Source organism: Ctenopharyngodon idella, chromosome 20 (assembly GCF_019924925.1).
Source record: "Ctenopharyngodon idella isolate HZGC_01 chromosome 20, HZGC01, whole genome shotgun sequence".
NCBI lineage: Eukaryota > Metazoa > Chordata > Actinopteri > Cypriniformes > Xenocyprididae > Ctenopharyngodon > Ctenopharyngodon idella.
Genome location: NC_067239.1, coordinates 23,031,965 through 23,058,252, shown reverse-complemented (window position 1 = coordinate 23,058,252; position 26,288 = coordinate 23,031,965). Strand labels below are relative to the sequence as shown.

Here is a 26,288-nt window from a genome sequence, read left to right as displayed (position 1 = left end):
TATATATTATTACCCTGACAAGATGATTTACTGGCACTGTAAAATTCTTTAATGATCATTGCAAATGTAAATGCATTCATAGGCCTATATGACATGGCCTTTCTAAAAATGACATTTCACTTATATGAATTGTATTTGTATACATATTAAAATATGAATAAATGTTGAGTAACTGAATAACTGCATTAGCCTGCCACTATTTATAATCAGTTAAACAAATGCTGCGTACCAGCTGCCAAATGTGAACTTTGACTGAATAAATCTGAAGATGCATCAGTGTTTATATCATAAGCCTCTCATATATGTTTATCGGGTTTCTTTTAGCCAAGAATGACATCCAAGAAATCATCGTTGGCTATACAAAAATGCATGTATGGTTTTTACACTATTCAATATATTAATAATAACAATATATATATATATATATACAGTATACATGTATATACAGTCAAACCAATATTTATTCAGACACCTTGAACATTTCATTCATTAATACAGTTTATTCACTATAGTTTAAAAAAAATGGTAATAAAATATGACAAGATCTCAGAGATAAACTGTGTCAGAAGAAAATTAATCTTAATTATGTTAGATAGCACTTAAGCAAAACATGGTCAGGTCAAAGTGTCTGAATAATTTTTGGTCCCACATTTTTATCATTTTTACTGGTAGTCCATTGTATGAAGAATTTTTGGGTATAATATGTCACGGGTTTACTTTATTTTCCTATCCTCAACTACATAAATGAACTATAGTGTCCTGCACCCACTAGTAAAAAAAATATCAAAAATTAAATCTAGTGTCTGAATAATTTTTGGTTTGACTGTATATATATACCACATCATTACTCCATTCTTCAGTGTCACATGATCCTTCAGAAATCATTCTAATATGCCGATTTTCAGGATTAATTGATGGATAGAAAGTTCAAAAGAACAGCATTTACCTGAAAGAGAAAGCTTTTGTAACATTATCACTACCGTTCAAAAGTTTGGGGTCAGTAAGAGGTTTTTTTTTTTTTTTTTTTTTTTTTTGGAAAGAAATGAAAGAAATTAATACTTTTATTCAGCAAGGATGCATTAAATTGATCAAAAGTGACAGTAAAGACATTTATAATGTTGCAAAAGCTTTATATTTCAGATAAATGCTATTCTTTTGAACTTTCATCAAATAATCCTGAAAAAAAATTGTACACAACTGTTTTCAACATTGATAATAATAAGTAATGTTTCTTGAGCAGCAAATTGGCATATTAGAATAATTTCTGAAGGATCATGTGACACTGAAGACTGGAGTAATGATGCTGAAAATTCAGCTTTGCCATCACAGGAATAAATTGCATTTTAAAATATATTCAAATAGAAAACAGTATTCTATAATATTTCACAATATTACGGTTTTTGCTGTATTTCAAACAAATGAAGCCTTGGTGAGCAGAAGAGACTTCTTTTAAAAACATTAAAAAATATTACCGTTCAAAAACTTTTGACCGGTAGTGTATATGTAATGATTAAAGCTTTTTTTCTTTCTTTCTTTTTTCTTCTCCCCCTATTTTGCCCCATGCTGGGAGCCTTTTAGCCAAAGTGTGGGCCCCAGCATGGGGTGAAACAGAGTGAGGGGGCTTTTGAAAAACTATTGATGAAAAACTATTGATTTAAACACCTTGAACAAAGCTGAAAAATTATTTTCCTAAAACATTCACAGAAATTCATGCATAATTCTGTAGCATTTTACAAATTATTCAACGCTTGATCAATTTAAATTCTATCTTTTTGTCATTGCAGACAGTCATTCATATTTCTAGTGCTGTGCTGTGACGACACAAATACACTAAAATACACTCATTTCCAAAGTTGTCAGTGTCCTGTGTGAATCCGCATGTGGGCAGTACTGCAGTTTGCAGATCTAAATTTTGGTCGATGGGTGGCGCTATCTCATGATCAATCTCACTATACCGTAACCACAACAGTGTTTGTGATCTCTATTCCTTAGAGCAATGACAAGTGGGTGGTACTGTAACGGAGAACAAAAAAGATGAAGACATAATCCAACAACAACCCAAGGATGAATATAAAAAGCTATTTTTCATCATATATGCCTTGCATGCACAATTTACCTAAGGAAAGTTAACAACGAGTAGAATATTAAAAACAACGGTAACTTAAATAACAGATAGGAGGGGGTGATTTAATTCAAGGACTTTTTGTATTTGCGTAAATAGAAATCAAATATTCTCTGCTACTCACCGGATCAAGTTCTCCAACAACATAAAGGCACGGCGCGCGAAATCACAGCATGTGGCACGAGGACATCACGATTTTCTGAACCAAGTAAAGTCAGCTTTTAGCGTGAAATACAATTTTTTTTTTTTTTTTTTTTTAAACGAATGGAAACTTGTTGCGAAGAATAGGAGCCTAATTGAGCGTCTATTCATTCAGAACATGAAGAATCAAACAGAATATTGTGAAACAACAGGCAGTCAGCGGTTCATGGTAAGTAGGTGACTAAGTACTTCTGCATGGCTCGTTATTGAAGGTATAATAATTTGTTATGTCAGTTATAGCTATTCCGTCATGACTAAATATGATTCACTTTGAATTATTTAAATATCAAAATATATAATTACCCTTAAAAATTAATATAGCACGGCTTGCATGTATATTTCACAGATGACCAACGTTAAAATGGGTCCCGTGTTCAAGGGTCATACAGCGCAGAAGGAGCGTCCCTCGCCCGAAGGCGCTGGCTCTTCAGCCTATGATTCCCATGCAGCACCTTGGACAGGGTGCGCGGGCTCACTCCCGACACCCCTCACTCACTCTCTCCTACGGTCAAAATGGTCCAAAGAACTGTTAAACGGTTACCCTCCTGAATACAACTCCATCAAGTCCACTGGGACAAAAAGAGAGACGTTATTCGACACAGGACATTTGTGCAAAAAGTGCATCTCTCATTTCAACGTCTTCAAAGGGGAAGCATTAAAACAAGTAATTGACAGAAACCTTTCGACCAAAGTAAGTGTATTTCTTATATCACCAATTTGCATGCATTTCTATGCTTTTAGAGCTGAAGACCAAATGCACTTGTGTTGGGTGGACTGCTGCATGCATGTCCGCCCCATCAGCCAGAGTCTGTCTCATATTTCAATTACATATGAGGCGCATGCTTTTTCCCCCTTCCCTTGAAACGAGTTTAAATCGATTAGCTTTTGCAGTTGGTCTGAGATTCATGTGACATTCGTCTAGCCCTGATTGCACTGGAAAATGGGGCATAATGGGTGGAATATGAAAACTCAGTTCCTACAGAGGAGAACAATAAAGCAAATGACACCATAATGTGATCAGCTGAGATAGAGATGTATTTGCGGCTGACATTTGTCTTTTTATTTGATGGTGGGGAGAAATACTTAATTTAAGGAGGATGGGATTATTTATCATGTCACCAAAAGGGGTTTGTGGTTTTAAAATACTGATATAATTTTTTATGTATATTTATGTATGGATAAAACAATTAAAATAATCTTTGATTAGTACTGGATTATCAGTTTTCACTAATAATCTGTGTTGTTATTTTTACTCATATTTGTTATGTTGAGTTAACAGTCACCAACATTTTTCTTTCTGTGCCTCAGGATCCCAAAGTCTTCATTCATCTTTATGAGAGCATGAAACCACCTGCTAGTACTGTAGATGCCTGGGGCAACGTGGACGGACGCTGTGGCGTCTGCTCCACTCACTTTAGCCAGTTGAAGCAGGAGGCTATCCGCACGATCCTCACCCAGGACCGGGCCATATGGGCTCCACCTACTACTGCCAACATCTCATCCACAAGCCTTGACTCAGGCTCGCAAACGCTCCCCAGAACCTCAAGCCACCGATCTGTTGTCTCAGACCCCCATCAGAGGCCCAGCAATGCAGGACCGGAATGCTGGATTAAAGGACGTCAACATTTAGAGGCCCTGTGGCCCCTGTCCTCATGCAAAGGAATCAATTCAATGTCTCAAAAGGTAGGACAAACGTTTTCATGTATTTGATAATATTTATGCTATTGTTTAAACAAACACTTTAAGGCGAGACACTACAGGTGAATAGGGATTTTTTTTAAATTAGAAGATATCACTGTGAAACTTCTCCAGTTTATTACTGGCATAAACATAAGAAAAAAATGTATTACAAGTTTTGAATAAATTTATGTTTTAATATGCAAATGAGGCCTTATATACTTAAATATATGCTAATTTGCATACATTTCCAAAAACAAAATCTGGAAATTGGAAAGGTCCAGGTTTAAAATTCTTGGTTCTATTTGTTGACATATTAGATGAAAGGGCTTTTACAGAGGGGATTCTGGATATCTTATTTTGTGCTTTAGTAAATTAGAGAATACTGACAATAGCCTTAAAAAATGTTTTTTTGAGTAAAAGGACCTATAACTCAGGATAGGAATGATATATCAACAAATCCCTCTGTAAAAGCCTTCAGAATATAGATAGGAATAAAACTGTAAAGTTTGGTGTATATAAGTTCTGCTGAAGTGGAGATTTCTGACTCAGAGCAGGAGAAAAAACTCATTTTGAGAAAACGGCCTTTAAAGATATTTACTGTAATTGAACTCTATAGACGCAAATAGATAAAGTGCTATAAGATATACACTTAAAAATGTATTTTGGATGTTTTCTTTCCACCAGTCTGAAAAAACACTTTATGAAAAGCCAAAAAGTGCAAAATCTCAAAATTGACAGGTGCCTGAAAAAACAGTGTTTTTGCCTGTAGTGTCTCCCCTTAAAGGGTTGGTACGCCCAAAAATGAAAATTCTGTCATCATTTAATCAGCCTAATGTCATTCTAAACGTGTATGACATTCTTTCTTGTGTGGGATACAAAAGAAGATATTTTGAAAAAATGTTTTTTTGTTGTTTTTTTGTCCATGCATTGAAAGTTGAGTCCGGTGTTGTTTTGGACCCAACTGAGTTTCATTGTATAGACAAAAACAGTCAAAGGGGACCTATAATGCTCATTTTACAAGATGTAATATAAGTCTCTGGTGTCCCCAGAATGTGTCTGTGAAGTTTCAGCTCAAAATACCCCGTAGATCTTTTATTATAGCTTGTCAAATTTGCCCCTATTTGGGTGTGAGCAAAAACCATTTTTAAAAAATTAATAAAAAAAAACTGAGAAAAAACCCCACACCATTTTGTGTGGGTCCCTTTAAATGCAAATGAGCTGCTGCTCCCGAACCCCTTTCCAGAAAAGGGCGGAGCTTTAACAGCTTGCGCTTCAGTTGCTCAACAACAACAAAGCTGGAGAATCTCACGCAGCCAAAATGAGGATTGTCAGTAATGGTGTTCAGCCTTACATTGTTCAAACTGGAGTCGGAGAAGTTATAACTTTTAGAATGCATCTGGACATTGCTGAATGGTTAGTGGATAAATTTATGAAGTTGCTGTGGAGTTGATTCAGCTCATCGACTAGCATGTGCCATCATGTTAATCTTTTGTGCAAATCCAGTGTTGAATTGAGCCTCGTTTGTGAAGCAGTCTGGCCTAAAATGACGGCATGGTAACAATACTCTACTACAACAGCTCTTCCTCTTCTCTAAAACAGCCCAACATGGCCTCGCCCCCTTTGTTGCGTGTTCCCAGGGGCAGGGTTTATGTAAATTTTGGGGTTTGTGATGTCACCAACCTGGGAAGAAGCTTGTTGTAGTCCCTACCAGCCGTTTGTTGTAGTCCTTAAAAAGCGATTTCTGTAAAAGAAAATATCTCCCTTTACATTGAACTTTGAGCGTCGTAACTTTGCAGATGTTGTTTATGCTCTAACAGCAACATTACACGCTAACTAAAGATAAAAATGTGAAATCATAATCAAGGACCCCTTTAAAACATTCTTCAAATTGTATTATTTTGTGTTTCACAGAAGAAAGAAAATCATACAAGTTTGAAACGTTGTGAGGGAGAGTAAAAGATGACAAAATTTTTAGCTTAATTACTTTTGGGTGAACACTTTAATAATACTTAACATACACTTCTATTCAAAAGTTGTTGTTTTTTTTAAAGATTTTTTAAGACTTTTATAGCCATGACGCATTAAATTGTTCAAAACTAATAGTAAAGACATTTAATATGTTATAAAAAAATGACATGTCAAATAAATGCTGTACTTTTGACATTTCTATTCAAATAATCCTGAAAAAATTAAGCAGAACCACTTCAACATTAATAATATTTACAATTTCTTGAGCATCAAATCAGCATATCAGAATGATTTTTGAAGGATTATGTGACACTGAAGACTCAGCTTTGAATCACATGAATAAATTAAAATAGAAAAAGTTATTTTAAATTGTAATAATATTTCACAATATTTTACTGTATTTTTGAACAAATAAATGCAGCCTTGGTGAGCACAAGAGTGTATGTATTCCTTTTCCAAATAATTCTAAGAAGCACTTTCTCTGCTGTTCATATTTTATATCCACTACACCATCCATGTGCATAATGTAAGAGTATATCAATTAAATATACATAGCTATGTCTGCTCACCAGGACTTACCAGGACACATGTCACGTGTGCCATCTTATGATACACAACCCTCTAGTCGGCATTGATTAGATCCAGAGGCAGCAGGTACAGGACTTTTTTGGTTAATGGTTAAACCCACATTTTATCCATACCACAGAGAAGCCTGTCAGGAAAAAAAGAAGCTTGATCAATATTGCTGTAATATTTAATGACCAGTGAAATATTCATACACAGCGCTCGTAAATACAGATGAAACGAGAATGCATTATGAAAGTGCGGGAGAGAGTGAACATCTCAGACAGCTCCATAAGCACTCAGATCTTTATGCGATGCTGACCGAGAGCTCGACAGCAGACCAAGTCCATTAGTCCAGCTCCATTTCATTACACAAACATCCAAGGTGAATTCACTCAGTCCTTGAAGTGGAATTTAAAAAAAAAGAAAAAAGATTAATGCATGAAGTAAAAGCAGAAGAAATATTTTTTTTGTAGTGTTTTATTTGAAATTGCAAACACACAACACTAACAGGAATGTTTTTATGGAAAGCGTAACTGCGGAAATAAGATGTGCACATAATTAAATCTTAGATTCTCTCTGGAGGACAGAGAAGTGAGAGAAAGAAAGAAGAGACAGAGAAAAGAATAACAGTTGAGCCAATATTGCAGTCTCTGCCCGAGGGTTGCTCCCAGTGCTAATTGGCGTTACATTCTGCCAATGGAGGGGAGCAAAGAGGGGGCTCCTATTTCGCATGGCTGGATAAAAGCATTGATGAGACATAAAGCCAGGGAGTGACTCTGGATATGTGGATGACTGCAGGCAAGCGATGGTTTTCTCAAACATAGGCAAAATTCAGTTTGAATAATTTTTTTTTTTTCTGCCAAGAAGAGGTTAGGTTTTGGACTGAAGTATGACTCGTCCCATCAGGGCCTGCAGCCTCAGGCGTTCATCGCCTGTATGCTGATACACATATAAGGAGGTTCATGACTTCATCTGCACATATGACTCAGCTTGTAGTGCATTACCTAATAATAGTGTCTGACTGCAGTGCATTAAACACACTCATGTTCATGGTGTAGTGTTCATCCATCATTTTAAAATCTGTGTCAGAAAGATTTCAGTTAGTATTTATTTAGAACAGAATGAACTGAATTAACATATTGTCTGTACAGTTAATTGTATTAAACAGGACCTATTATGATTTTTTTTTTTTTGCATTTTAAACTTTCTTTAGTGTGTAATGTTGCTGTTTGAGCATGAAAAAGGACTGCAAAGTTACAAAGCACAAAGAGGAAAAGGAGTTATTTATCAGCAAGCACTGTTTCTGACCTCACTGAAACGCTTCGAATGTAGTCTTGAGTTTCATTCCTGGAACGTACACATCACAATATTCCTTATTTAAATCATTTCCACCCAAGGTATATGCAAAAAAAGGGGTGAGGCCTGGTTGAGTTGTGTTAATAGTCGCTGCGTCTCATTTTGGAGACTGCGTCCTCTGGAGGTCGCATTTGAAGGCTGCATACGTCATCAAGGATGTCTTATTTAAGAAACGCAGCCATAGTAATATTGACTGTTATTCCTCATGAGGTGTAAAATACTATAATTTCTTTCTTATTTAGCAATCTAACGGTTACTTTTCTTAAATGAGACCACCTCAATGACGTATGCAGCCTTTAAGGAGGACGCAGCCTTCGAAATGAGACGCAGCTTGTGTGTTGTGAAATGCTCGAAGCAGTTGACCAATCACAACACACTGGTCCAGCCAACCAATAAGAGCACATTGCGCTTTTCAGAAGGAGGGGCTTCATAGAGACTGGAACTAAACAGAGCGTTACTGACAGACTGGGAAGTGAGGTGCTGCAACTATGTAAAATATGTGAAAAATAATGTGTTTCTTGGACATTCAAGCATGCAAACCTATACTAAGCTTGACGATATCAGTGAAGATGAATCTTTTTCAGTCCTCCCAGAGTCCTTTACATGCAGGAAAGGTGTTTGAGAAGGAGAATGTGACCTCAACAGCACTATGCAACTACGGCGCCTCACGGCCATCCCGTTCTTCCAGTATGTCCTCTCTGCTTCCTGCAGGAACCTCTGCTGCCTTGTCTTTCTTTGTCAGGTAATGGGGCTGACCAGAAAATAAAAAATGAACTATAACTAAATGATAATGTGATAATGTGCATCTAAGCTAAACTCTGTTCTTTGAACGTCCATAGGGCTGCACAAAAGCTGAACGGAATGGTTAGAAGAGGGAGGCCGTTCTCAGAAAGTGGTGCTTCCCAACATCTGACAAACTTCAGTAGCCTCATGCAGAAGTCTCCTCCTCCAGTACCAGCCAGCATTTTTCAAGCTGCTAGTAAGAGCAAGGAAACACCTGGGATGGGGAAGGTATGGCTGAAATGTTTACTACAAATGTTAATTGTTTAATGGTACTACTAAAAAACACCTACATTTATGGGTGCATGTATTATTACGTAATATTGCATTGTTAGATTATGGTAGCTGTTAATTTGCTATTAAATAGACAGAATTTATAAATATTGTATTATTCAAAATATATTTTACTGAGGTGCAGTAATTTTGTTTATTTTATGATTGTTACTCATTGTAGAAATATGAAAGCCTGTTTCCACCTAAGAGTAAAAATAAAGTGTTTAAAGGAATAGTTCACACAAAAAATGAAAATTTACTCATCCCCATGTAGTTCCAAACCCATTCATCTTCAGAACACAAATGAAGATATTTAGACACAAATGAAGACATAAAATCTGATCCAGTGCTGTACTCTTCATTGACAGCTACGCAACTACCACTTTGACGCTTCAAAAAGATAATAAAGAGATTGTAAAATGAATCCATATGAATTGAGTGGTTTAGTCCAAATTTTCTGAAGAGACACAATGGCTTTATATGATGAACAGACTGAATTTAGGCTTTTATTCACATATAAACATTGATCAGAGAACATAAACAGAAGCTCAGCCGAACCTGCTTGATGCGCGAGAACAAACCGCATTGGTGCTTGCGGAAGTTCAAACGTGCTGCATGACACACGAGAACAAACCTCATTGGTTCTTGCATGTCAAGCAAACATGCTTGAGCTTCCGTTTACCATAACTGATGTGTGCGTTGATGAATGTTTATATGTGAAAAAAAAAGCCTAAATTAAATGTTCATCATATAAAGTGTGTCTCTTCCAAAATAAAATTAGACTAAACCACTCAATTCATATGGATTCGTTTTACAATCTCTTTATGAACTTTTTGAAACGTCAAAGTGGTAATTGCATACACCTGTCAATGAAGGGACAGGAATCTCTCAGATTTTATTAAAATACCTTCATTTGTGTTTCAAAGATGAACAAAAGTCTTATGGGTTTGGAACGACATGAGGGTGAGTAAATGATGACAGAATTTTCTATTTTTTTCATTATCATATTATATACATGTTTGTAAGTTTAAAGTAAAAGTAAGAACACACTGCAAGAAATAAAGCAATTGTGAGATGTAAATTTGCATTGTGAGATATTATGTCACAAGAGATATAAAGTCACAAATTTTGAGAAATACAATTGCAGTTGTGAGAAATAAAGTCACAATTGTGAGATATAAAGTCAGATTTACACTACTGTTCAAAAGTTTGGGGATCAGTAAGATTTTGTTTAATGTTTTTGATAGAAGTCTCTTATGCTCACCGAGGCTGCATTTACAGTGCTCAGCGTAAATGAGTACACCCCCTTTGAAAAGTAACATTTTAAACAATATCTCAATGAACACAAAAGCAATTTCCAAAATGTTGACAAGACTGTTTTATATAACATCTGTTTAACTTATTACATGAAAGTGAGGTTAATAATATGACTTAGAGAACAAATTTTCAGTTTTACTCAAATTAGGGTGATGCAAAAATGAGTACACCCCACTGAAAGTCTCTGGAGCAAAGCTAAATATTAGACTACAAATGTCTAATTTAACAAGAATTCAAACACAGGTGAGTCCAATTATTCATTACACAGGTGTCCAGCAGACAGTTGACTATAAAAGGCGTTAAAACCCCTTCCCATTTCATGCTGTCAGCAATGGCACCACATGGAAGAGAAATGTCACAAGACCTGAGAAAGAAAATAATTTCTTTACACCAGAAAGGTGAAGACTACAAGAAGATCAGCAAAGCTTTAATTATCAGTCAGAATACCGTAGCAAAAGTGGTACAAAAATTTAAAAAAGATGGATCTGCACCCATCTCACAAAGACGTCCAGGTCGTCCACGGAAGCTAACACCTCGACAGGAGCGTCTTCTGATGAGAAGGGTTGAAGAAAATCGGCATGCAAGTTCACTGCAGTTATCTAAAGAAGTATAAAGCCAAACTGGGTGACTATTTCCCGTGACACAATACGGCGTACACTGCAGAGGAATGGCATGCATGGGTGCCGTCCACGAATGAAGCCTCTCCTAAAGCCCAGGCACAAAAAAGCCCGCCTAGAGTTTTCCAGGGCCCATGCTGACAAAGATGAAGACTACTGGGACTCTATACTCTGGAGTGATGAGACCAAGATAAATGTTTTTGGAACTGATGGCTTCATGAATTCACAGATGTACTGCTCTATACTGAAAGAGAAGATGCTACCATCACTCCGTGCCCTTGGTCTTCGTGCACTTTTTCAACATGACAAGGATCCTAAACACACACCTAAGGCCACTGTTGGATTTCTGAAGAAGAACAGGGTGAAAGTGATTCAGTGGCTCCTGATCTGAACCCAATCGAACACCTATGGGGAATTCTGAAGAGACACTCTCCATCCAGCATCCAGTCTCTAAAAGAGGTAATTCTTGAAGAATGGAAAAAGATAGATGTTGCAAAATGTTGCCAACTTGTTCATTCCATGCCTAGAAGACTTGGTGCTGTCATTAAAAATCATGGAGGCCATACAAAGTACTAGATGTAGTAGTTTTTGTTGTGGGGTGTACTCATTTTTGCATCACCCTAATTTGAGTAAAACTGAAAAATGTGTAATCTGTTATATTATTAACCTTACTTTCGTGTTATAAGTTAAACAGATGTTATATAAAACTTAGTCTTGTCAACATTTTGGAAATTGTTTTTGTGTTCATTGAGATATTGTTTAAAATGTTACTTTTCAAAGGGGATGTACTCATTTACGCTGAGCACTGTATTTGATCAAAAATATTGTGAAATATTATTACATTTTAAAGTATTTATTTTCTATTTTAATATACTTAATGTTTTTTCCTGTGATGGCAAAGCTGAATTTTCAGCAGCCATTGCTCTAGTCTTTAGTGTCACATGATCCTTCAGAAATCATTCAAATATGTTGATTGGCGAGTTGGCGCTCAAGAAACATTTCTTCATGTTGAAAACAGTTGTGCTCATTAGTATTTCTGTAAGAAAAAAATTCTTTGGAGAATAAAAAGTTCAAAAGAAAAGCATTTATTTGAAATAGAAATCTTTTGTAACATTATAAACGTCTTTACTGTCATTTTTGATCAATTTAATGCATCCTTGCTGAATAAAAGTATTACATTTTATAAAGCATAAAAATCTTACCAACCCCAAACCTTTGAAAAAGTGTAACTTTTTTATTTCCTTAGTGGCGGAATACAGCTTTCATGTTAAAAATGCCCTGTTCACACACACCCATTGTTTTTTTTATTCTGTGAGCAAAGGTGTACAATAACAGCATTACCAAGATGAAGCAAGTATTTGGCTGTTAACATGGAATCCCCCATGAGCTCCATGTAAAATGAAACAGATTTTATTAGCCTACTGTTACGACTGGAGTCTTCATCTCATTTGAGTGTACATCATTTTAAACACATTTGTCTACAACTTTCTGAATGAGGAAAAATGTTCCCCACACTCAGATGATTTAGATGTCCTTCAGTCTGTCTTTGGGATGTGGATGATCTAAGCTGCCTCACATTTTAGAGAAGCCTGTTCATACTATAACCTTTGAATGTGATGTTAATGGCCTTCCCATTCCATCGGACCACCTCCTTGAGGAAGGGAAATCAATTTAGTTTAATTGTAGCTCGTCCTGACTTCACTCTCCACAGTTCACACTGATGGGACTCATCTTGAGTTTCAAATTATATCGCTCTCAGGGTAGCACCTGGTAGCTAGATCGCACTCAGCCTTTCACATCCAGCAACTGTAGCAGAGATAATGGGTTCTTAAATAATTCATTTCGGGTAAATATGATTTGACAGACTCAGAACAGAGAGGATAATATCACTAGACAAATGCATTAGATATCAGACTAAGCATTAACCTAAACTCGGTTTAGACGTGTGTTCAATGACATCATGCTATAAAAATTGGGATATTTTAAGTCTTAAATATTACCATTATGGTTATAGTTTCAGGAAAAAGGACATTTTGTCTCAGTAAAAGTATGGCACTGATGATTTCAGTGTTGACCACAGTGATTTTAGCTGTCTGTTACCTGTCTTAGATAGATAGATAGATAGATAGATAATAGTGGTTCAACGGATCACAAAACTCACAGTTCGGATCATATCACGGTTATTAAGTAACGGATCGGATCATTTTTCGGATCAGCACAAAAAAAAAAAAAAAAAAAAAAAAAAAAAAATTGGGGTGTGGGGGGTAACTTTCCATTTATTGCTTAGCCCACTTTAACTACTCCGATACCACAGTAGAAACTACTAGCCTAACTAATACATTATTAAAGGCAAGTGAACCGACTGTAAAAAGAACAAAAACTGTACACCAATTACAAGCATAGATAAATATATCATAAAGTTACAAATAAAGTATAAGGTCTAACTGTAGTATTAATTTTCGTGTACAGAAATGTAGTAATTAAATGTAAAATGACACTGTTCACTGTATAAATTTAATATAGATTAATCTTTGTTAAAGCTGTGTTTTGCTGTTTGACTTATAGGTTGCTGTCACTTTAAGACTAAGACTCCATGCACGCACACATCCGATAGATACACATCCGAATTCTCACCTTGTTCACTTAAGACATAACCGAATGTGTTTACGAGAATACTTGCCGAGAGGGGTATTTTGACTGACATAATGCGTGTATGTGTCCATCCAAGTGCATTTAGGACGCGAAAGAGAAATCAATTAGGAGTTTGCGAGCTATCTGTAACGCGCCTCTCTCTCTCTGTGTGTGCGCGAGCCTTGTGTGTATGTGCGTCTGTGCGCACCGATAACAGCGTGGCGTGCGATACCGAATTAAACCCTCTTTTGCCTCTTCTAGCGCTGGAATGGTTTTATATCTATTTAATGTGTAAACTAGCAAGACAAAACACGTTCAAATGATAACCTTTCACTCTATTGCGGTTAAACTTGCAATTGATCCTCGAATCACATGCGTGCCGAACCGTGGGGCTTGATCAATACGGATCACGGATCAACAACGATCCGTTTAATCACTAATAAATAGATAGATAGATACATAGATAGATAGATTGATTGATTGATTTTTTTTCCAAATGGGTTTCAGCACTTTTTAAATGTAGATTTAAAAATATTCTAATATTGTTTTGGGTTTTTCCCCCAATTTTAGGTTAAAGTGATGCTGCGAGTCTGTTCGGTTCCTGAGTCAGACCCCTCCCAGTCCTATTCTTTCAAACTGGACCAGCACAAGAAACAGATCACAGTGCTGAATGTACCGACCTTCACCCCTCAGAGACAGACTGCTGGCACTACAGTCTCCTCAAAGACCTTCACCTTTGATGCTGCCTTTGGCCACGATTCAACCCAGGTCAGTGCCACTGCTTTGTTATTTCTGTCTTATGATGTGAAAACTGATCTGTCTATTGTCTGGAGCCCATCTGAGTCATAATATCCAAACATCTGCAACACTTTCAGATTTGGTCACTTGGGTGCAGATATTCAATATCTGGATATTCTTATCCAGTACAATCAATTGAGCTGCTTTCACTCAGTACTCAAATGCACATTTGGCTAAATAATGCCACATCCTGGTAAAAGGTCCTTGAAATGTACATGAAATTTCTGTACAGTTCAACTGTCAATTGATGAAACAGTGTTGTCATAAAAAAAAGAGAAAATAAAAATGAATGAAAGTATCATTTTTCAGGCTGAAGTTTGTGAGAACAGCTTGTGTGAGGTGCTTCAGTGTGTGGTGGCAGGGGCTGATGGTTGCATCCTAAGCTTTGGTCAATCCAGTGTGGGTAAGTTATATTAAAATCCTTTTTTTATCCTGTAAAGCCTGACATATGAAAATGTCAGAAAGATATAATTACATTTTTTTTAAATGGAACCTTTTATTGAACCTTTAGACAAAATATAAAAGAAACTCTAACAAAAAAAAAAAGTTGCATATGTTTTATGTTTTGTAACATTTGATGCATCAGGCTTTTATGGCTCATATAGAGGGTACGCATGTGACGTCACCGTCGGCCGGAGTAACTGCGGTTACGCCCACTGAGTGGCAAAAAGTGGCAGCATTGGTTTTCAGCGTGAATGCCGTCAAAAACACATCTAGAACGGGAAAGAGCTTTGCGATTGACTGTACAAATAGATTTGACAAGAAATCTGAGTTATATTTTGTAACTGCTGAAAGCTACAGAAAAGAGAAGCTAATGGATCACTGCAATTCACAGAAACAACCAGACTCCAGGCAGCGAATGTGGATTTACAGTTATCATTTTGTGTCAATATGTTGAATTCTGTGATAAAATCATACCCTATATATTGTATTGTTATATATTATATATTGACAACTCATCAATTAAATATTTACCATCTTATATTCTGCATAATTGGGTGTTTTTAAATAAACACTGACAAAAACTATACAAGTTTTAGGGCTGGACGATATGACGAAATATATAACATTGATATAAGTGATCACCCGGATTTAGACCTACTTATATTGTATTTATATGAAGCATTCAGAGGCATATATGCTTTATGTATTTCCTCGCCGTCGAAAATAGGCACATATAAATTTCAGCAAACACCATTCCTGGCTGCATGTCAATATCCATGGATCACTGGATCTTTGGTAAGTTGTAACAGGAACACTATCGAGTCCAACCTTTAGTTTAAACTGAAAATCATTTATTTTACTTGCGCTTTCACAGTTTCCCCTATTAAATCCAGTCATGCAGCAGGCTATTTTGCCACTCAGTCCAGCTATAGGAGCGTGTTACGGCGAGAAAGTGACACCAATGCATACCCTCTATAGTATGATATAATGAGAAATAACTTGAGGGGGAAAAAACAGCTCAAACTGAGCAAAAATATGCAATTTGGTTGTTATTTATATGGCCAGAAAGAAATTCTAAGTAAATAGATTTTTATTACAGTAGAACAGACTGCTTGCATAAAATGCATATAAATATCAGTTGTCACTGTATTTCCCAATAATGCTTTAGTAGAATAAAATGTATGTGCTTAGTTTTTGTGATCAATCTTATTATTTTTTACTCTGAGTCAGAAATGGGCTTCCATAGCTCCGTGTCCCATGGTGTTGACGCTGAAAGGTTCAGATTCACATACGTTTTTGCCACTTCTTGTGACTTGTGGTGCCTCACAATGAATGTGCATTAAATGTTGTTCCTTCAAGAGACGGCATAGAAGCTACACAGTGGGTCATCACAGGTCATTTACCTTTAAGGTTATTAATTGTTATCCTCCCAAAATCATGACAACAATCTCTACATGGCATTTGGAGTATGACATCATTCTCTATTAGCTAGATTGAATTACCCGGCCTCCATGTTGGCCCTTGGCTCCCAGCCAGACATCATAAATCTTTTAAAGCGGCCCATGCTTGACTGCCACTAAAGTGCTTTACATTTAATTGGTCATGACATTGCCACAACGCATTTTACACCCCAGTTTGTAAAGTCATTCGCCGCGCAGCATATTGCAAGCTGTGGCTTTTTGTCATTCTGAATGATAATTTATTTTGCAAAACCTTTATGGGGGGCTATTCTGTCTAATGATGGTCTGTTATGAAAAATGGCATTCACACTTTCTTTCTTTTGGTTTACAGGAATGTCTTACACAATGATTGGCCACGATGGTTGTACTCAAAGCCTTGGAGTTATTCCATGTGCTATCTCTTGGCTTTTCAAGCTCATTAACAGGAAGAAAGACAAGACATGGGCAAACATCACTGTTTCCGTGTCAGCTGTAGAGGTCTGTGGAGAAAACAATGCCATCAGGGATTTACTCTCTGATGTTGAGACGGGCAACTGCAAGGAGACCTATAAGCCAGATGCTTTCCTCAAAGAGGACCCCGTCTGTGGAATACAGGCAAGTGTTGAATGCACTTCCTTTGTTCTAATACCTTCACTTTCATTTTATTTTACTTTCAGTTTATTTTTGCAGCGCTTTTCACAATGCATATTGTTCCAAAGCAGCTTTGCCAAAAATAGTGCCTTACAACCTGAGGGCACAATTGCATGGAAAAATTTCCTTTAATATTTAGTTGGATAATGGAAAAGCCTCAAGCCAGGCTTTGAAATGTGTTTAATGTTTTAATTAAAGCATATGCAGTGCTCATGTAGCATTTAAAGGAATATTCCAGGTTAAGTGTTAAGTGCAGTCGACAGCATTTATGGCATAATGTTGACAACCTTAAAAATTATTTAAAAAAACAAACAAACTCAGGCACTTATAATGGAAGTGAATGGGGCCAGTTTTTGATCTGTTTAAAGCATAATCCTTACATTCTTAAATTTGATATGATACAGAATAAGTTCAATAAAATCATGTTAACACACATATTGTTTGCTTCTTGGGGCTATACTATTTTAAAGAGTATTTTTGCTGTTTGTGGATTTGCCCCATTTACTTTCATTGTAATTGCCTCAACGTAACCCAGATTTTTGCTTTTTATAAAGAAAAGGAGGGACAAATACAAATTATTTTTGTGGTAATCAGCATTATGCCACAAATGCTGTTGATTGAACTGAACTTGTTTCCGGAATATTCCTTTAAAAACATTTTGCATGAAATGTATAACCCTTTGCGTGGCATATTATCAATATTCATGAGCAATCAATACAAATTTAATACATTCTCATTGATATGTTAATTGAGACATTCCCATTTACTTGAGAGTGTCTTTATTGGATTGTGTTATCTTGATTCCAGCTCTGCAACCACAGTGTGCTAAATGCTCCAACCCCGGAAAGAGCAGCTTTCCTATTAGATGCAGCTATCGCATCTCGCAGTGGGACTTTGGACAGTGGAGGGACACCGCTACACTGTTGTCACATGTTCTTCACCCTGCATGTTCGCCAACAACACATAGGGAGCAGCACCAAGTCTGGGAGTGAGTTCAGTTGCTTTTTCATGTCACTAATATGGAGATGTACATGTGCAGATTCTCAGTACAGATCTTGATAATCTCGACTTGATAAACAAAGGCCTATTGGATAACATTTCTCATGCAATACTGACCCAGGAGAGATACTTTTTTCCATTTTCAGCATAATAAAATGGATTGTTTTGCATTCATGATGTGATCTTTTTCATAACATTTGTTGCTTCTTTAATATTATTTGTTTAATTTCTTGTGTTATTAAAATATATTTTTTCCTCAGTGAATGTAGATCAAAGCAAGCTGAGCCTGATCGATTTAGGGAGCTGTGTGGGGGAGAGGGATGAAAGCAACTGTGGAGTCTGCCTCGCTGAGCTTGGAAACTTTATCACAGCCAATCTCAACAGACATAAACACGTCACTAATAGGTACGTGTGCAACTTAATTATAAAAGCAGGAATTTACTAATAATATACGAACATAAAGCACAGTGATTTAATTAAATAATAAGAATTTAAGAACATTTAATTACCAGTGAATTTGTTCAAAACAGGCAAAGTAAATTAGCCATGCTCCTGCAAGACTCTCTGAGCAATGTCAACTGCTCTACAACAATTATTGCCCATATATCCACCTCGCCTGAAGACCTTACAGAAAGCCTCTGTACGATGCAGACTGTGTCTCGAATGCGGAGGCAGAAAAAGAAGACAAGGGTATTATTTTATTTTATTTTATTATTTTAATGGACATGTTATCCAGTTTTCAGAATCTGTTCATTTAGACCATGCTTTACATTTGTACTTTTTTTTATAAATAATTGAATCATATGGGATACATAATATAAATTATAAAGTAATCTATCTATTAAAGGAACACTCCACTTTTTTTGAAAATAGGCTCATTTTCCATCTCCCCTAGAGTTAAACAGTTGAGTTTTACCGTTTTCGAATCCATTCAGCCGATCTCCAGGTCTGGTGGTACCACTTTTAGCATAGCTTAGCATAGTTCATTGAATCTGATTAGACCGTTAGCATCTCGCTCAAAAATGACCAAAGAGTTTTGATATTTTTCCTATTTAAAACTTGACTTTTCTGTAGTTACATCGTGTACTAAGACCGACGGAAAATGAAAAGTTGCGATTTTCTAGGCTGATATGGCTAAGAACTATACTCTCATTCCGGCGTAATAATCAAGGAACTTTGCTGTCGTACCATGGGTGCAGCAGGCGCAATGATATTGCGCAGCGTCTCTCACAAATGTCTCCATGGTTGCAAGGCAGGCTCCCTGTGCAAGCAGGGGGTCACAGGCGCTGCGTAATATCATTGCGCCTGCTGCACCCATGGTACGGCAGCAAAGTTCCTTGATTATTATGCCGGAATGAGAGTATAGTTCCTAGCCATATCAGCCTAGAAAATTGAAACTTTTTATTTTCCGTCGGTCTTAGTACACGATGTAACTACAGAAGAGTCAAGTTTTAAATAGGAAAAATATCAAAACTCTTTGGTCATTTTTGAGCGAGATGCTAACGGTCTAATCAGATTCAATGAACTATGCTAAGCTATGCTAAAAGTGGTACCGCCAGACCCAGAGATCGGCTGAATGGATTCGAAAACGGTAAAACTCAACTGTTTAACTCTAGGGGAGTTGGAAAATGAGCCTATTTTCAAAAAAAAGTGGAGTGTTCCTTTAAATACATTTATTTATTTAATGAATTATGGGCATGTTCTTCATTTTTCAAGTGATGTGAGTTTTACTTTTTTTTTTTTTTTTCATTCTTTTGTTTTCTTCAGAAATCTTCCTCAAGCTCGCCCGGGGGAAGAAGCTTAGGCAACGAGAGGAAAGTTAATAATTCCACCAAGCTGAGATTCCAATCTACAGGAACACTGGATCAAGATCTCTCCTCTCCTGGTTTCTCTAGTGATCCAGCATTTTACCCTGAGAGTGACAAGTCTTGTGATACCTTTATCTCTGTGGATCCTTCTGGCCTCCTAGATAAAGAGGTTACAAATAGAAGCAGAGAGGTTTTACCTATTATTCCATCCTTACTCAAGAGCAAATTAGAGTCCAAGAAGCTCTCGTTGATGAAGTTTTGTGAAATCTCTCCACCAATTGCCAATCGCATGAAGCAGATATCAAAAGAAAAGACTAAAGAAGAGTCAACTCCAACAATATTGCAAGATAAATCAGATTTTGAGTGTCTGAAGTGCAACACATTTGCAGAACTCCAGAATCGACTGGGAAACATAGACGGAACAGAGTTGGATCTATGCAAAGATCAGGAAGTGAACACTACGAATAAAGCACCTCACTTAAGCCAAACTGAAAAGAAATCTAATTCATTGGACATTCAAGCATCAAGCAAATCTGAAAGTACCAGACAAGGAAACTCATCAAAAACATTTGCCATCATTCACAACAGTGAGGAAATTCCAAGTTCTTCCGATTCACAGATTATTCAGACATGTCCGCCGCAGTTAGATGTCGTCAAACCAAGTGTTCCTTTGCTGTCTGGCCAATCTCCAAGCAAATCTAAGCTTCATAATAAAAAAATGGACGTAATGCCTACTTCACTATCTCTGAAATTGGAAGACCAAGGTAAGATAAGATTATCGGATTTCACAATGCAACCTGAGACACGAATTTCTCCCATCGGCAAGAGTTCTCCGAGATCTACCTCGTCCTCTTCTTTTTCATCATCACTATCTTCCAGTCTGAGCTCCCCACCAGCTGTTTCTACCTCTTTGAATGGAGATGTTCCACATTGTACAGCAAAGAACCAGCGAGAGATGAGGGCCACCATTACAGTGACCGTTCAGCAACCGCTCGATCTTAATGGACATGATGAGATTGTGTATACCGTGGTTGAGGAGGTTACAATAAATGGGGCCACTGAGCAAGGAAAGGCAAAAATATTAAGCATTCATGAGTCTCACTCTCTCCAGGCTTTAACGCCAGGAAGTCAGTCTGTAAGGATTATCGGCAGCATAGGTGAAGAACAAACAGCAAGTTTTTATAGTTCCACCTCTAATGCAAAAACTCCAGAGAATGAAGTCTCCATGGCCTCATCTGATGCAGCTGTACCACACACAAAAATCAATCCACATATTGACAAGGTAAGCAGCTTCCTTGATTCAAAAGACCTGCTGCAGCATGATAGTTGGTCTGACGTGCCGCTGACTGAAGATGTGAAGGAGATACCTAAAGAAGCCAATGCTAAACTTGACCCTCACTGTGAGGTCTTGAAGTCCAGACAAAATGCTTGTGAAATTACACCCGAGCAAAGCTGGTTGTGCCAAAACAAAAAGAATGTCCCACAAATGAACACAGAACACAAGAACCCATGTAATCCAAGACAAACTCTTGAGAGGAAACAATATGCCAAGAAAGACGGACTTGTGGAATGGAACAAAGACAATGTCTCATCAACACACACAAACAGTCCCAACCTCAAAAGGAAAGAAACAAAAGAAGAGTCTGCAAGAAGTGCAATGCTAAACCTGGCTACTGAAACTAAGACCAACACAAAATCTCATTTTGAAGAGAGCAGCAAGTTATTTAATGCAAAACTGAAAGCATTATCCGGCAGGAGCCAAACTTGGGATGAGAGTAATCGCGGGAGCTCAACAGGAAGCTTGAAAGGTAATTCTAGCTCACCAAGACTTAAAAGCAAGTTCCTCGAGGAGACTGCTTTCATCGATGTGGCCCCTCAAGGCCTTTTAGATGAACAATACTTTCCAGCTCAACACAGCCCGCTTGGTTTTAAAGAAGACTTTGAGGACTTTGTTAGGTGTCGAGCTAGTCAGAGTCTTGGGAGGGTTCCACAGTTCTTCCCCATGCATGACGCCAATGATGCATCCCGGCCATCCAAAAACGGTCACTCTAAGACAACTGCTGTTAATAAATTCATGCCCAGTTCAAAGATCCACAAGATGCCAAACTTGTCCCCCAAACCCACTAGGCACTCGATCAACAGGAGCTCAAGCTTTTCTCCTAATGGAGCATCTGTCAACCAAAGCTCCTGGTCAACACACTCCCTATCCCGAAGTCAAGATAACGGTGGTTTGAAGTCGCCCAGTGCAGTCCGGAAAGGAAGGGTTGAACTTTTAAGAAGCAGTAGAGACTCTCTTTCTGCTTTTAGTCAAGGTGGGTCTGATTTAGATGAAAGTGAGGAACTGGGGATGACGAAACCTTTCGTTCACACGTTGCCATCCCCATACAGTCGGATCACAGCTCCACGGACACCATACCACTGCAGCGGCCATGCTAGTGATACCACCAGTGTTCTCAGTGGAGAGCTGCCTCCTGCCATGTGTAAAACGGCTTTACTCTATAACAGAAGCAGTATGGTCAGTAGTGGCTATGAAAGCATGCTAAGAGACAGTGAGGCTACAATTAGCAGCAGTTCAACGCACAACTCCATCAGCGATCAGAGCTGCTCACTCGGCGCTGCTAAAGGGGCAAGAAGTACCAAGAAAAGAACCAACATAGGTGAGAAATTTTCTAAATTGATGTATTCTAGCATAAAAAACAACATGGTCTTCACTGTATTGTCTTTGTCCACAGGATCTAGTGTAAGACACCCATCTCAAGACAACCTCCTTTCTCTGAAGAGATCCGTCAGTGGGCCCAAAATGCACCGGGTGGATCGGGGTGTTTCTGAGTCTTATGAAATAAAAGTCTATGAGATTGATAATGTAGATGGCGTACAGAAGAGAGGTGGGGCAGGGAACAAGGTGAGGTTCAAAATGTGTCAATGAAAAAATTGTCTGTCTGTCTGCTTTGTATTTCATTCACAAACTGCTATTGTTGTATGGTCAGTTAAAGTGGTAGTGCTTGACTCAACTCTCACAGTTTTCTCAATTGCTTAGACATGAAAATCTGTTCTTTAGCCAGATTTCCTGACTTGCAACACTGTTTTCCAAAAGTGAAGGCTGGAATAACCCTACATGACTTCTGCCCAGGTTTTTGCCCCAATTTGCGGACTGGAGGAGTTGATGTTAGTTGGCGAAAGTCAGAGACAGTCTGCAGGTTTTGGGTAGTCGGAGTTGACCAATTTCACAGAAAATTGTGTAGTGTGTGATGGGCACAGACTCCGAGTTTCTTAGCTTCAGACTTTGATTCCATCCAATCAGAGGATATCAAACATGTCATTTTAGACATTTAGAACACATATAGACCTTATGTAGCCTCGCCCCGCTCGAAGTGATTTTGTCTTCCAGTTTGTATTTCCACAGCATGAAAGTAAGTTCTTATGGCTTTATGAATTAACTGCTCGTTTTGAAATCTTCCCGGTCTACTGACATTCGTTATGTCATCCGCCTCAAACATTATAATGCTTATGATAACTTTCATTAAAGGATTAGTTCACTTTAAAATTAAAATTACCTAAAGATTTACTCACCCTCAAGCCATCCTAGGTGTATATGGCTTTATTCTTTCTGATGAACACAATCGGAGTTATATTAATAAAAATCCTGACGCGTCAAAGCTCTATAATGGCAGTGAATGGGACCAATGAGTATAAAGCTCAAGAAAGTGCATCCATTCATCATAAACATACTCCACACGGCTCCGGGGGGTTAATAAAGGCCTTCTGAACCTTCTTCCTTATTTAACTTATGAAGAAAGTGTCTCAGTTCAAAACGCTTACACTACGTCCTATGCCTTCGACATACTTGTTGGTCCCATTCACTGCCATTATAAAGCTTGGACGCGCCAATATATTTATTAATATAACTCCGATTGTGTTCGTCAGAAAGAAGAAAGTCATATACACCTAAGATGGCTTGAGGGTGAGTAAATCTTGGGGTAATTTTCATTTTGAAGTGAACTAATCCTTTAACTTCACAATAAGTAAATCCACTTCACCAGCTAATTACTCTAAGACAGCAATTCCATAGAAATATACAGGGCTAACACAAAAACATAAGTTCAAAAACTGCACGCTTGTTTCTCAGGCACATAAGGTTTATTGTTTTCATTTGTCATGTGTCTCCTAGCAACGTGAGTTTGTTGTGTTCAGAACAATGTGAAAGTGCTGAAATCAGTTCAGATTTCATAGTGTATTCCAGCCTATCTGTTTTTGTTTGTTTGTTTGCTTGTTTTTAACTCTGGCCCAAACTAGAGACAAGATACTGATTTAGAGTAAATGTGATTTTGCAATCTTTTACATACTGTTTTTTTTTTTTCTATTACTGAAAAATATGCAAATCTTTGTTGAATATTTGTGAAATATTTTGTTATTTTGCTATTCGAATGTATATATATATTTTTACAGTTTTCATTCATCAATGTACTGTACACATTCAGGAAATTTTGACAATGTTGTTTATATATATATATATATATATATATATATATATATATATATATATATATATATATATATATATACACACACAAACATAAAATGTTTTTCCCCAGTAGCGAAGATGCTGTTCCGCAAATGATGATGACTTTTTTTAAAAACAATATTGTTATCACAAAACCAAACTGTATGTTCAGGAATCACTTTTTTACGTGAATATTCACTTTAATTTATGTGGTAGCATTATGTTGCAGATGTATAGTTGCTCATTCATTGTAGTAAACGGCCATGGTCATATTGTTTTAAATAAATCTCACAGTGTGTAATTCAGAGTATCTGTGTATTTGGTTTTATTTGAAGGCAAGATTTGATTTAGATTCAAGATAACTTGGCTGAATACAGTGTTTGATTTTGTCTGTATATGAAATGTGTTATAGAAAAACTGTAATATTACATTAGTATAAAATCCTGTGGCGTGATGGAAGGCCAAATGCTAATCTCAGATCTCTCACATTTTATATGGAGGGAAACTGACATTTTGTCATCCACATTTCCAGGGTATAGTGCTCTTTAGTGCAAAGCTGAAATTCCTGGAGCATCGACAGCAGAGAATAGCAGAGGTGAGACTCAAGTATAATGCTCTCAAGAGGGAGCTGGAACATGCCAAGCATCATCTGATGGTGGACCCTGGAAAATGGACCCGTGAATGTAAGGGTTAAAAATATTTGCTTATGTATATTAACTAATATTAAGCACTGCAGGATAGAAAACTGTAGGGTTGTTTATGGTTCTGCTTAAACTCCTGTCTATTTGTATGATGTATTTTGCAGTTGACTTATGGCAAACGTTTGAGGTAGACTCCCTGGAGCACTTAGAAGCGTTGGAGCTGGTCACTGAACGACTAGAGCGTCATGTTAACCTCTGTAAAGCACATGTCTTGATGGTCACCAGCTTTGATGTTACACCCAATTGCAGACAAAAGTGGCGGCATCGGCCCACTGTAGATCATACAGCGTTTGCAGGAATATAGCATGCCAAGATGTTAAATGATCACTTTGACCTGTTATGCAACATATGAAATGATATGCAAATCTGTGCCTGTAAAGCATCTCAAAATCATCACATTATACAGAAGCTTCCGCTGGTGCTGATCGGGCTCTACTTGAAATCTAATTTGCTGTAAATGTTTGTGTTTTTCGCTTTATTGAGAGAGAGCAAAACAACATAATGGACTGCAGACTTCTGTCTGAACTTGGATGAACTGATGGGCTTTTCTCACTTGAAATCCTCGATTATTCCTTGTTTTTCATTGTTCAGACTTTAATTCTAAGTAGTCAGGATTCAAGATTTCCCATTGTACATTTGTAAATCCTGGGTTAACTTTCCTATTGGCATATTTATCCCTAACCCTATAGCCTACAGCATGAGATGACCTGTAATATAACTGCTTGTCCATCTGTGGAAATGTTCAACATTTTAATGTTTCTCTCTCAAGCATTAATATATGATTTGTTACCTGTTGTTAAACAACTTGTTGTAACATTGTCGCACCTTATTGTTTCACACAATATCTTTTGTGCTTAATATCGCAAGTTGAAAGGTTGTGGTAACTCACTCCTTTTCAAAATTACAAGTGTGAAATAAAAATTTCTTAACCCAGGGTTAAATGTGGCCTTAATTCGGGGATAAATTATGTTACTTTACTGAGAGTTATTATAATAGTCACCTTCAAGGTGGTAAAAGCACTGTAAATAAGTAATTTTTAACACCCAGGGTTTATTTTGTTGCTCTAAGAGCAAAAAAATTTGAAGTTTTATTGTTAAGGTCTTTAATCCTTATGTGTATGCACTAATAAAAACTTGTTATGCACTTTTGTTTGTATTGTTTTTGTTTAAATGAAGTTATAAATGCGTTAACTGAAATTGTATCCATTTATTTACATGTTTAATACCCACTGTAATCATCAGATGAGAAACATGACATGATTTTGAGAAAAAAAAAAAAATGTTAAAGGGTTACTTCACCCAAAAATGAAAATTCTGTCATTATTTACTCACCCTCATGTCGTTCCACACCCGTAAGACCTTTGTTCATCTTTGGAACACAAATTAAGATATATTTGATGAAATCCGAGAGGTTTTTGATCCCCCATAGAAAGCAA

At 37.1% G+C, this 26,288-nt stretch overlaps 1 protein-coding gene across 2 annotated transcripts; it reads left to right on the top strand.

Annotated features, from left to right (window-relative positions):
* Positions 1 to 899: 899 nt before the first annotated feature.
* On the top strand, positions 900 to 25,996 carry kif26bb (kinesin family member 26Bb). Of its 2 annotated transcripts, XM_051876413.1 has the most exons (15): positions 900 to 2,492; positions 2,670 to 3,014; positions 3,632 to 4,006; positions 8,479 to 8,636; positions 8,734 to 8,905; positions 14,083 to 14,280; positions 14,620 to 14,713; positions 16,546 to 16,808; positions 17,652 to 17,832; positions 18,104 to 18,248; positions 18,374 to 18,533; positions 19,611 to 22,308; positions 22,384 to 22,553; positions 24,685 to 24,835; positions 24,958 to 25,996. In XM_051876413.1, the coding sequence occupies exons 1-15, from the start codon at positions 2,442 to 2,444 to the stop codon at positions 25,155 to 25,157; spliced, it is 5,361 nt and encodes a 1,786-aa protein (XP_051732373.1). In that variant the 5' UTR covers positions 900 to 2,441; the 3' UTR covers positions 25,158 to 25,996. The 2 variants fall into 2 exon arrangements, with proteins under 2 accessions (XP_051732373.1, XP_051732374.1); XM_051876414.1 differs by lacking the exons at positions 900 to 2,492; positions 2,670 to 3,014; positions 3,632 to 4,006; positions 8,479 to 8,636; positions 8,734 to 8,905 and adding an exon at positions 13,490 to 13,592.
* The last annotated feature ends 292 nt before the right edge of the window (positions 25,997 to 26,288 follow it).